This window comes from Ciconia boyciana, chromosome 22 (assembly GCF_034638445.1).
Source record: "Ciconia boyciana chromosome 22, ASM3463844v1, whole genome shotgun sequence".
NCBI lineage: Eukaryota > Metazoa > Chordata > Aves > Ciconiiformes > Ciconiidae > Ciconia > Ciconia boyciana.
This window is the reverse complement of record NC_132955.1, coordinates 6142031-6154294: the sequence shown is the minus strand read 5'-3', so window position 1 is coordinate 6154294 and position 12264 is coordinate 6142031. Positions and strand designations below refer to the sequence as shown.

Genomic DNA, 12264 nt, shown 5'->3' with positions numbered 1-12264 from the left:
TGAGAACCTTAAGAAGCAACAAAAAAGGGCAGAATGAGATCTTACAAAGACACCCAAATTAACAGGAAACAAGTCAAAAACACAGAATCAATTCTATTAATAATTCTATTTTCTGACCTCAGGAGGCTGTTTTGTCCAACCTCCTCCATGTGATTGGTCACCTCACCATCTCAGAGGCAGAAGCTATTGTAGTAGGTAGAGCTTTTTGTCATTCTGCTCATTTTCTACCAAAGCTCAGGTGCTGATCACACAAGAGGTAGTACAACAGGCAAGAAAGGCTGCTATACACTCCATCATCATTTTAAAAGCTTACATGTATATACTAGTTGCAGGACATAGTTGTAATGTGCTTTAAGTTATAAAATTATCTAAAACAAAACTTGTTCAGAGAACTAGTGAGAATGGAACTGTTCAAATCCTTTCAGTCCCTTCAAATTCCTCTAAAAAGATTTGTGCAGCACAGAACTGCATGAGAAGTGAGAAATGGTTCAGTAATTATGTGACACAAAAATCTATGACCAAAATCTATGCCAAAACTTCTGGCTTGATAATTGCAAAAATGGTACTTTTCCAATGGCCCTTGTGCTACAGGTTCGCTAGTGTGTATTTACAGTCCACATCTCAGGCTATGCAGTATTCACAGTCTCTCAAATATCTAAGCCTTAGAGAGGCATAAATCACAAAAATATGTAAGTATCGTTACACAAGGCTCTGGTAAGATTGCATTTGAAATGCTGTACTTTATGGTCATTTGTGTTTGGCTTTTTATCTGGAAGGAACAAGTCTGGGAAAAGGAATACAATGACCTTTTTTAAAAAAAATGGAAATTTCCCCCTCTATGCCCTCTCCAATATGTTCATGGTTCAAGCTTAAGGAAAAAATTCCCTTGCCGAAACAAAGATCAACCTGTTAGAAATCAAAGCCCAGAGCAGGAAGTCTTACGTGTACTTAGTGGTACTCCCAAGAAAGCGGAAACAAATTATGTTTCCATATTTAATCTCATGCTTCACAGCCTCCACCATTTACCTGCAAGGCCAGGAATAATTCTCCCCCTCCCCTTGACACTTCAATTCTTCAGCAAAAGATATCCTAAACTCAGCTTCACCAGGCACTGGTGACCACCAGTGCAAGGATGGTGGGCAGGCACACTGGTACTCCTGCAAACACTGGGCTTTGCTTAAACCCTCCAGGTTAAGCCTTTCACCAAATTTCAGGACAGGAGGGAAAGCTGTCCAAGTTCTGCTATAGAGATTAGTTAGGATCTTCTCCATGGCAAGAGATATAGCTCAATTCCTATGTTCATTTGGGGGTTTTCTGCTAAGAAGTTTGTCATTGCTGCATGGTCCTTCACCTTTTGGGCTCTGCAGTATATAAAATTTTTCATGGCTTTTGGTATTTAGGCCTAAGAGTTAAGATTATTACAGAATAAAGGTGGTCAAGAACTTTATGTGCATAATGAATACACAACAGACTTCCTTGGAGGTCTTAGAGCCTAATTGCACATTACATGACTCTCTGTGAATACATGAGGTAAACACACATTTTGTGTAACACTAGTTGCAATTATCCAAGGCTTCAGGAAATACTGGAAATTAAATCCTAACACCAGGAATACTGAAATAAAACATTCCTATACCAGCAGCTGTAACACTTGCTATCATAGTCATTTTTCAGGGGTAAGCAACCTACCTCATTCCTTCGCAGAAGAGCTCTCCCTGCTCTACAAGTAACTACTGGAATCTACAAAAATCAACCCTAGACCATGAATGCATCTACTTTAACCCCACAATACAAATGTCTTCTACTGATAACTGGTTTTCAGTTTAGGCATCACAAGTGATAACTAGACATATGGTTAACATAGCATCCTCTTCACCCACTCATTCAGACAAATCTGAACTTGAACAATACATAAAAAAGCAAAGAGAAGTTTTGGGGCCTATGCCAAGTCATCTGTTGAGGAAAAAAAATTTGTGTTTGCAGCAAAGACACCCAACTTCTAGGCCAGTTACCAGAAGGAAAATATTATACCATTAAATCAGTGACCATGGTTGTTGCAGTTTTACATTATGAGATTCACTGTGTAAGCCAGTTAAAGGCTACCAGGTTAATTTTTCTATTTAGAAGTTAATTGTATCAATTATTTATCCTAACCATCATTTAACATGTGATAACTTGACTTAATTAAGAAAGAAGAGACAAGTTAAATCCATTTTATGCATTACATTGCACTTTTCATCTAGAAATACTAACAATGACTGAATATAGTCAATAAAACTTCCTGCAGGTCTTTAAAAGAGCAAAGAAAACCCTTTAAAGTCAAGGGAAACCAGGGAACAATAAAATTCACAAACAAAAGCAGACATTGCTTAGGCTTTTCTTTTTTCAATACTTTGTTTCTGGTGTTTCTTTAAAAGGTTGAATTAGACCTTTTCTAGTATTTTTACCACCATGCACTAAAAACAGATCAAAGTAATATAAGCAAGTTTGCTTCAGCTACAGTAAAAGTCTCCTTGAATTTTTGCTGTCAGAAATCAATTTTGTAGCATACATTCCCTCCAATCTCCCTCCAATTAGAATAGTTAGCTTCAATCCTGATCTCAAAAGAGATTTTGCTTATTCCATAGCAGAGTAAGTCAAACCGTACAGTACCTGGGGCAAGCTGAACGCAATGCTGCCAGGAACAACTGAGGAATGGGTTCTCAGAGTGAAAATGTATTTGTGGTTGGGAGAAGTCTTCACAACAACATGTCTAGAAGAGAGAACAGTATTTTACTTGGATATATACCCTAGAGGATTTTGCATTGCTCACAGTGCTGTGAGAATTCAAAAGAAACAAGCCAGCTTATATCTGGTCCTATAAAGGGAAAAACAAAAGCTTTAGACATACACCATGACACAGGCACACAGCAGTTTTTCACAGGAGTTCATCACCTTCAGTGATATAACGTTATCTCAAAGCCCAACTTCAAGACATCGTACTAATAATTACTATTTACATTCCCCCACCAGTAGCCCTTTACTTCAGGAACTGCACTATACGATGTGAGAGAACCAAACTATAACCACAAAGACCAAGGCTGCTATATCTAAAAATCAACACTAGTTTCACATCTCAAGCATCTATCACCAAAGCATCAATATTTTACCCCAATAAAAGCAGTACTCCCCAGCCGTTATTTCAACAAGAAATAGATGCAAAGCCTATACAAGGATCTTGGCATATTGTTTAGAAGTTTGATTGCAGAAAAAAAATGGAAGGCATTTCTGTACAAAAAGTAAAATCACACAGGCACTGAGGCTGCCCCTCCTGTTTGCTAGTGAGCAACAGATCTTGAACTCAGACAGCATTTGAAGACCAGGAACACTGTTATAAAAACAGAACAATACAGTCAGGAGCAGACACAGCAAAGTAATTGCATGTGCCTGTCTGTCACTCTCAGAAGCTAAGGTGTCAGGAACAAAGATACTCAAAAGCTGCTTACAGTTATCCTCAGACTATGCCTGGTAGCTCTTATCATGTGATAGTCAGACTTCTTTTTGGCATAAGAAAGCAAAACAAAAGGATGATGGGATTTGTGTGCACTGGTAGCAGGGGCGATGGTGGAATCAGGTTTCACCTCATCTTCTTCTCCACAGCTGCTTGTACTTTAAGTACCCATAGGGTATATGAGGTCACCAACTTACACGACCTCTGGCGTTCCCCTCTCATCCATGGTCAGAAACTAAGGGCTAGACGAACTATGCTAACAGCCAAGGCCCACACTCCTGGCCATCCTCCCTCCCTGGCAGTGAATGTATTACATGCACATATGCTCCATATATTTTCATTTGCATATACACAGTGAATCCAGCACCATCCAAAAGCAGATCTGCTGCACATGTATACATTGGCTACACCGTGTATGCATAACAGCTTCAGCCACGTGGTAGGAAAGAACATATGGCCCTTTGAGACTAGAGGAAATGTGTGGCCTGCATAGCCAAAAACAATAGACATCACTAGCTTTAGCCCAAACAGACAGGGAAGCTTGCAAAACCTTTCCAGGAACTGCTAGTGCTTGATGGCATATCAGGGTAAGAAAGCATTTTAAACATATCACACAGTGATACGTACCTCCTCTGCCAGGTGGACCAGTGATTTGACTCTTCACTGGTTCTGGCCCTAAATCACCCATTAGCTGCCTAAAACCCCAGCTGTAGGGATGTGCACCCTTCCTTTTCCATCTCCTCCTGCCCCCAGCATAAATCCAGAAACGTGTTAGAGGTGGTATGGTTCCCTATAAATCTTACAGAGGGAGAGCAAGACATTTACTGGTGCTTCACAATGATCAAGGAAGGTTTCTGAGGACTGGGAGAAAGCAGATATCACTCCTATCTTCAAGAAGGGCAAGAAGGAGGATCCAAGGAACTACAGGCTGGTGAGCCCCACCTTAATCCCTGGCAAAGTGATGGAGCAACTAATCCTGGAAGCCAAACATATTAAAGGACAAGAAAGTGAGTGGGAGTGGTCAGCACGGATTTACAAAGGAAAATCATGCCTCACCAATATGAGGGCCTTCCAGAATGAAATGGCAAGCTCTGAGGATGAAGGGAGAGCAGCGGATATTGTTTATCTCAACATTAGCAATGCTTTCTACACTGCCTCGCACAACAATCCTTATAGACAAACTGATGAAATACAAACTAGGTAAGCGGGCAGCGCAGTGGATTGAAAACTGCCTGAACCGCTGGGCGCAGGGGGTTGTGATCGGCAGCATGAAGTCCAGCTTCAGGCAGTTCACTAGTGGTGTGCCTACCCCAGGTGTCCATATTGGGGCCAAAAATATTTAAATTCTTCATTAATGACCAGGAGAATGGGACAGAGTGCACCCTTAGCCAGTCTGCAGATGACACACCTGCTGATTCTGCTGCCATTCAGAGGGACTTTGACAGGGTGGAGATCTGGGCTGACACAAATCCCATCAAGTTCCATAAAGGAAAATGCAAGGTCCTCCACGTGGGGAAGAATAACCCCATGCACCAGTACAGGCTGGGGGCCAACTGGCTAGCAAGTGGCTTTGCAGAAAAAGACCTGGGATCCTGGTGGACAACGAGTTGAACATGAGCCAGCAACATGCCCCTGCAGCAAAGACAGCCAACAACATCTCTGGCTGCATTAGGAAGAGCGTTGCCAGCAGGCCAAGGGAGATGATCCTTCCGAGACTGAATGGTTGCTCCAGGGACTGTTTCATTTTAAATTGAGCAGCAGATAAAATAGAGAAGCTGTCCAGGAAGCAGGGACTGAAATGAGGAGGTTTCCAGCACAGAGTGTATCAGCCTGAGTAATTCAAATTAATATCAATACACAACCAACTGGAAAGCAAGGTATTATGTTGCAGAGTGTTAGACAAACATGCCTGTAGGCAAAATACAAGTTCCAGCTATGATACTGGAATACCTCACCAAGAATACACTTGATGACAAATAACACCCTACCAGAAGCAGCTCATCAGACAGTAAAAGACCCAAGATTAAAGCTTCTTAAGACTGAGACGGATCCTGAGCAGTGCACTAAGTTTGGCTCAAAACACAACAGTGACTTCAATGTGCATAGATTCAGCATCTCCGCAGGAAGAAATAAACTCCACCACTGTTGGGTTTCACTTCAAAGCAGCAAAATGCAAGCAAATAAGGATAAAACCTTATAAAACCTTAAAACCTGGTAAAAATACGGGGGGGGTGGGGGGGGGAATACACAAATTAAAATTACTATATTGGAGCATACCATTCACCAAAAACGTTTCCAGCAGACCAGAAAGACAGCAGAGCCTGACAGCAGGCAAATGGATGCCAGGAAGGAAAAAAAAAAAAAAAAGGGGGTGGGGGTGGGAATCAGCTTTCTGAAAGAAATCTCTCACCAAGTGAGAAGATTAAGAAAGGTCAAATCCTGACAGATTCTTTGAGAAAAATCTGCAAAAGGCACAGGAACAACCGTGTTTCTTCTCAAAGACAGCAGGAGCAGGCAGTCTCCAACAGGCTGTAAGCAACCTCTGTATTAAGAATGTTCAAAATAAGGCAATAGCAGGAAAAATGCATTTTCCTACATTGATGTTCACCAGGAAGGAGCTTGGAGAGCTCATGGACACATATGGGGGAAATCTCAACCTCATTAACAGCTTCTGCTTAAAAACGAACTAAAAGAACAATGAGTCACCAGGGCCAGATATCTCCCAAGAGCTCTAACAGATGAAACTGCTGCTCTAACTCATGTGTAAAGCCTTGCCTGAACCGATCAGAACCAAAACATGGCTCTGATGCCAATTCTTTAGAAGGGCTCCAGACCGCACCCAGGAAACTATCGGTTGGTAAGTCTGCTGGCCAGGCTGAGCAAACCAACAGAAGCTATAATAGATAATATTAACCTGTGTGTCCCTTAGTTTTTATGTTCATGAAGAAAGAGCATAGCTTTTTTTAAGGGAGAGCATAACTTACGTATCTATGCAAAGGTGCCAGTAAGCATCTTAACAATATGGGCAGATATTCCTCTGGTGCATGTTTGGAAACCCCTGTCAATTATTCAGCAAGGTTCCTCAAGGGCTCTTCATACAACTAAACCGGCATGAGATAAGAGGGATGGTCTTCCCATGTAAAAGGCAGGAATAAAAGGTAAGAATAATTAGTCAGTTCTCAAAAGTAGTCAGTAGTCAATTAAAAAAATTGCCATTGAGATAACTTGCCCTGGCTTCCTCCCAGACTGTTGTCCACTTCACTGCCTGGGTGTTTTCAGCACTTGTTTCTCTCTCCAAAATACATTGGGAGTCCTCAAGATAGAAGTACGTCACAGGAACTTAAGACGGTGGAACTTATCAAACCAACACGGTACTATAATAATACATTGCATCCCATGAACTCATGCGTCCCAAAATGGTGACTCATACTTGTCCAACTTACAGGATGCAGAAAACGAAGCATGAAGCAGAAAATTAAGGATGAAAAGATCTACAGCAGCATCTTGGGGATAAACCATCTCACTGATCCAAGGTCAAACTCCCAGCTCTAGACAGTGAGCACCAAATGGAAGTGGTAAAGCAAAGCCCTTTGTGTAACTGTTACCAAAAAATATTCTGTGCAGCCAGTGACGGTTAGGACGATATAAACCAAATCTGCTGACTGTGTGCAACCTACTGCAGCAGATCGTAAGGACGGTCTTGCTCAGTCTATCTGCAATGCAGCAGAATGACTACATCCTTCAGTAGTAGCTGAATATCATGATGTTTCTCTGTACTCTAGTCTTACACTTTTCAAAGCGATTTATAGCATCTGCTCACAACCAAACATATGCTGCTTTCTTTATGAGCCCTGATTTCTAGAAATAAGCAGCTCTCCTGGGGAGAATCAGTACAGCCAGAATCATGGCCAGCCTGCTTACCAGGCAAGTCTCAGGAGATCGTTTCCTGCATGCTTCCATAAATGCGATGAAAAAGGGTTCTCTGAGTGAAAGGAAAGCAGCCAGCTGCTGCAGGTCTGGAAGCTGGATCCCTCCAGGACATTCATATTTGAGGAAATTAACATTTTTATAATGTATGAGGTACAATGCTCAGTTCAGGTATTTTTGTAAGTCAATTACTTTGAAAAAAATCTACTTAGAGAAAAAACATCATTTGAAGATACTAGGACACTAGCCTACCCAGATACTTTTGTCTGCTTCTGACTCTAAAAGTTGTGCTTGTTTGGGGTTTTTTAGGGGGGTGTGGGGGCATGGTTTGGTTTGGTGTTTTATATTACAGGTGAGCTTGTGAAATCACAGTTCAGTCAATCACTGAAGGGCCAGGACAGCTCTCCAGGGTGCAGCACAGCAGACTGACAGAACAAAAAGAGGCAAGTCTTAAAACACATCGCTCCCTTGCTCCCTGCAGTTCAGAGCCACTTCATTCTCCATCCTTAGCAGAATTCATCTGGGCCAGGTATTTCATGCTAAGGCCCTAAGTGTATCATTCAATATCTTTTTTTAACATTTTTTCCCATTTTCAAACCCAAGCTCTTCTGCCTTCTGCTGCATGTGATGCTCTCTCTTTCTGCTGAAATTACTTACTTCTGTCTACAATCTACATATTGAAATCTTTTAGAGAGCCACCATACAGTTGCAGCAAAGCAAGGAAACTAATTATTTGAATTGGCTTCTTTTAATACAAAGCCCTTCTGTGTGGGCTCAGCTGAAAAATTAATGTGTTTTCTACTTTTCTCACAAAAGTAAAAGCCAGAGTCAGCTTCTATCAGTCACCACAGAACTGTAATTAAAGAATCCAAATTGTTGTGCCCACACTCTGGTTGCCTTCCCCTTTTGTTCTTGTGCATGAAAACCCCTAGAACAACAGAGCGTTTCTACTGACTCTGCTCAGCACTCCAATATGATGTGAAGGTGAGAAGATGCCCCTAGTAACACAATTAAATGATAAAAATCTACTTGAAATAGTTCAAATATTCTAACTATGTAACAGGAACAACAGCAAAAACAAAACAAAAAAAAAAAGATCAAAAAAGGCCTGAAGTCCTTCATTAAAATAATGATTATAATTAGTTAAGCAGATCCAGTTCCCAAGGAAGAAATGCTCAAGAGAAAAATTTACCATTTTTTTAGTATCTCCAGTTCTGAGAAAGAGGCACATTTAAAGTTTTGGTCTCTAAAGACACAGAAGTTTTGTTAATGAACCTACTGTATTCACCTTCCCAAATCTGAAATTTCATTCCACCTCCATCCACATTTTGAAAACACTTCCTTTTTGGTTAAAAGTTGAAAAATCAACAGTGCACACTTACTGCCCAGATTGGAAGTCCTTCTCATTCACCACAGCACAGTTGGTTAATGACAGTTCATCAGTGGGACATCTTGCTGCTTGCATAGACTACAAGAGAGAGAGGGAGAGGAAAAAAAAAATCAAATAAAATTTTATTTTTCCTTTACTAAGCCAAGCCTCAAAACTTCTGTAAATCCATAAAACACAAATAGGTCTCACGAGTATTAACATACTCTGAGAGAGCATAGTCCACTGGCATTGACAAGCTCCTCTCTCTTCATGGTTTCTCCAAACACTTCTGTTTGATGCAGATGTTTCTACCCAAAAGCTCTGCATTTTGTGAGTCTAGTATACTTCATAGTTTCTATCATACCTAGGAAAGTACCTAAAAATTACCTAGGAAAAAGCCTGCAAGGCAAATGCTATTAACTTGCTAGCAAACCCTGGTGTTCATGCAACTTCCCTGAACCCTGCAACATGCCAGCAGGTAGCAAAGCATTCACTAGAAGGCATTTCTTGCCAAGTAACAAGACATTGGGATATTCTGAAAGCTGGTAAGGCAAAGCAGCCTAGAGACAGAGCAGTTCCACTACAACCCTGGGTAACCCTACCTCACATTGCTGTGCTCGGTTAGAGAGGCTGCATGGGAAAAAGAGAGTAGAATAAAGATGTTACCTTTCTTCTTCCCTTACTTTACTCTGAAAACTGAAATCTGAGCACATCCATTCTGGGTATACATACTTTGAACAATGCAGTACAGGGCAGCACTGAAAGTCTGCGAGAAGGTTTAATTCTCAGCCAGCTGCTATCCAACTCCACAGAATCTCTCTATAAAACTTCTCAAAAGAAATATCACAATGCAAATAATATTTCCTACTCTATAGAAAACAACACAGATCAGTAACAAACAGAAGCAAATTAAGTTGAACAGTCATTTCCAGCCTATCACTATTAAAAAAATTACTGCAACAAATTTTGTGGGGGTGTCCTCCCCTCTCTTTTTTTTTTTTTTTTTCTAGTGTCAAATGAGCAATCCTATTTCAAGAGTATCTCTTCAATTTTTTTCCCCTCCACTATTACTCACGAATCAGCAGCTAAAATAACCAAATACCACCACTCTCAGGCCAGGCTGCCCCATCCCATTACAAGGCAGCGTATAGCATACAGGGGCAGTGCAGCAGAGGAGTACTGAAGAGAGCCCTTTCCTGCATTCCTAACCCAACCTGCTTCTGCAGAATTATTCCATGAAACAGTGGTTGAAAGATGAAAATTGGGCTCAAAATGCCTCTAGAAGTGGAGAAAAGGATGGAAAAGGCAAGCTGTCTCTAACATTACCTACAGACTGAAAAAAAAAAAATTTGGAGAAAAGCTAAACTCAGCCCCCCAGGATGTTATTTTTAGAATCAAAGCACAACTATTTTCTTTGTCAGATACAAATTTGCAGGCAGTGCAACAGAAACTATTTGTCAGTGTCAACCTATTGCTAAAAGCAATTCAGAATGGATTTTCTCTTAAGACACCATTAAATCCCAGCAACAAGAGAAGGAAATGCACTGATCCTAACGCACAGATCTAGATAATTTCCCATGAGTTAACATCCTGCTCAACCTTTCCCCCCCTATACCTCTGGGCTGTTTGAGAAAAGAATCAGAGAAAATTCATCTCTATGTGGACTGAAGCAAGCCTGCCCTATAGCTCAAATCAACTTTTTATGTCGTAATGTAATTCTTCTGGAGCACTTGCTATTTAGAAAAGGACTAATTCATTATTTTTACTGAATAATGCTCAATTGCCCTTGATATATGTGACAATAGAAAAGGATTCCATTTTCAGCCTTGAAACAGATTTATCTACCTGAATCTGAAGTGTAATAAGAGACTCAATTAAATATTCTTGTAATAAAAAATATATGAACATCAGTGGACTTCTGAAATATACAACCTGCCTGTTAAGGCTCACCATCTTTGGGCACTTCACACAAAAATTTTATCATTCACACACCATTTTATCATTTCTCCTTCCATTTGCGAGGGGACTATTTTGTGAAGGGCATGCCCTGATAAGACGCATTAGGTAGGATATTTCGAGAAAACTGAACACAGAGCTCCTGGATTAAACCTTTTTACAGCACTAGTCCTCAACCGCATTTTTAATCCTTACTGACAAACTGCTTCCTACATGTTAACAGCAAGCGCCTGGCAAAGTTGCCATTCTTCTGTGTTATTCCTGTCCGCGTTTGGGAACGTGCAAGCTTTGCTTTAAGGAAATGCATGAATATAAAGAAATGCATTTCAAATCCAGCACAAAGCGCTCCTTTTGCAAGCTCCACAATATGATAGATGTGTGGCAAAACATCCTTGGGTATCCGACATGAAATAATGTAGCTGCTTCTGCAGCAGTATCAGCACTGACTGTGCTAGCCATCCGATAGCCTGGCACATGCTCCTTCTGGGGTGTTTGGCAGAAGCTCATTCCTCCCTTGGCAATAACAAACATTTCAGACCGTATCCATAATCTACGCTGTGCTCCCAGCTCTCCAGTATATGCCCTCCTCAAGCTCCAAGACCATTTTGCAGAACTTCGATACATTATCAATATACAGAAGCGTTTTTAACATAATACAGCTCATGCAAGAAAAGGGCATCACTCAATGGACACAGGTTTTCTTGAGTGTACAAGGGACAATTTGAGGAAATCTGGTCATTTAGGAGATGATGATTAAACTGGAAAGCACCCAGACAAGGAGGAGGAACACATTGTTCTTGTGAATTGCAGGGGCTTTCTCTTACCTCCCCTCTCCTTACCACAGGGCTCATATCCCCAGAACTACTGCTCACAGGGATCCTTGTCTTGTCTGTCAAGCAACTGAGATGCCACAGCAAGGATGTGGGCATTGGCTGCTCCTGAGTAAGTTTTTCTGGCATAAATGCAGCAGTCCAAAGCTGTAACATGCGCCACGGGAGCCTGGAAGGCTGTCATATGCCAGCGGTAGTCCTGTCAAGGAACACTTTAAGCTCTTGCATTTTGGGTTCCAGCTTCCCAGGACTCCCGGAACCCTGCACCCTCTCCCCTTCTCTGCCATCCAACACTCTTATGGCCTGCACTTGCACACCACACATCAGGGAACAGAGGAAGCAAAATTCTTCAGAGTATTTCTAAGAAATCTTCAAGTAAATTTACACAAGCTAATTTTAAGCTAACTAGTAGGTTACTGCTAGCAACTAGGCAAGGCAACATAAAGCTCAGCTCTTAGCAAACCACTAGAGCAGACCTTGCAGCTGACAGTGAATGCCATCTGCTGCAGTTACACTGCTGTCAATATTAGTTTGAAGGTGACCCATAGACATCCTCACAGGTTGCAGTTACGCCCGTGTCCACAATATATCTATATTAGGCTTAAAGTAGCAAAAGAAGGCTTCCCTGCCTCCAGTTATTGTTCTGGTTTACCCAAGGAGGAGGCTCCAAGGACAGCAAAGTTCTAGGGAGG

General features: G+C 41.3%; 1 protein-coding gene across 6 annotated transcripts in view; it reads right to left on the bottom strand.

Moving 5' to 3' along the window:
* The window catches only part of NSF (N-ethylmaleimide sensitive factor, vesicle fusing ATPase), an 82156-nt gene that overhangs the window by 59737 nt on the left and 10155 nt on the right, over nucleotides 1-12264 (bottom strand). For 5 of the 6 annotated variants that reach the window (XM_072885922.1, XM_072885924.1, XM_072885921.1 and 2 more), the window contains 2 exons: nucleotides 8800-8885; nucleotides 2653-2752 (listed from right to left, as the gene is read on the bottom strand). In XM_072885922.1, coding sequence (XP_072742023.1) covers nucleotides 2653-2752; nucleotides 8800-8885 — 186 coding nt within the window. The remainder of the gene's footprint in view (nucleotides 1-2652; nucleotides 2753-8799; nucleotides 8886-12264) is intronic. The other variant, XM_072885925.1, reaches the window with a different exon arrangement.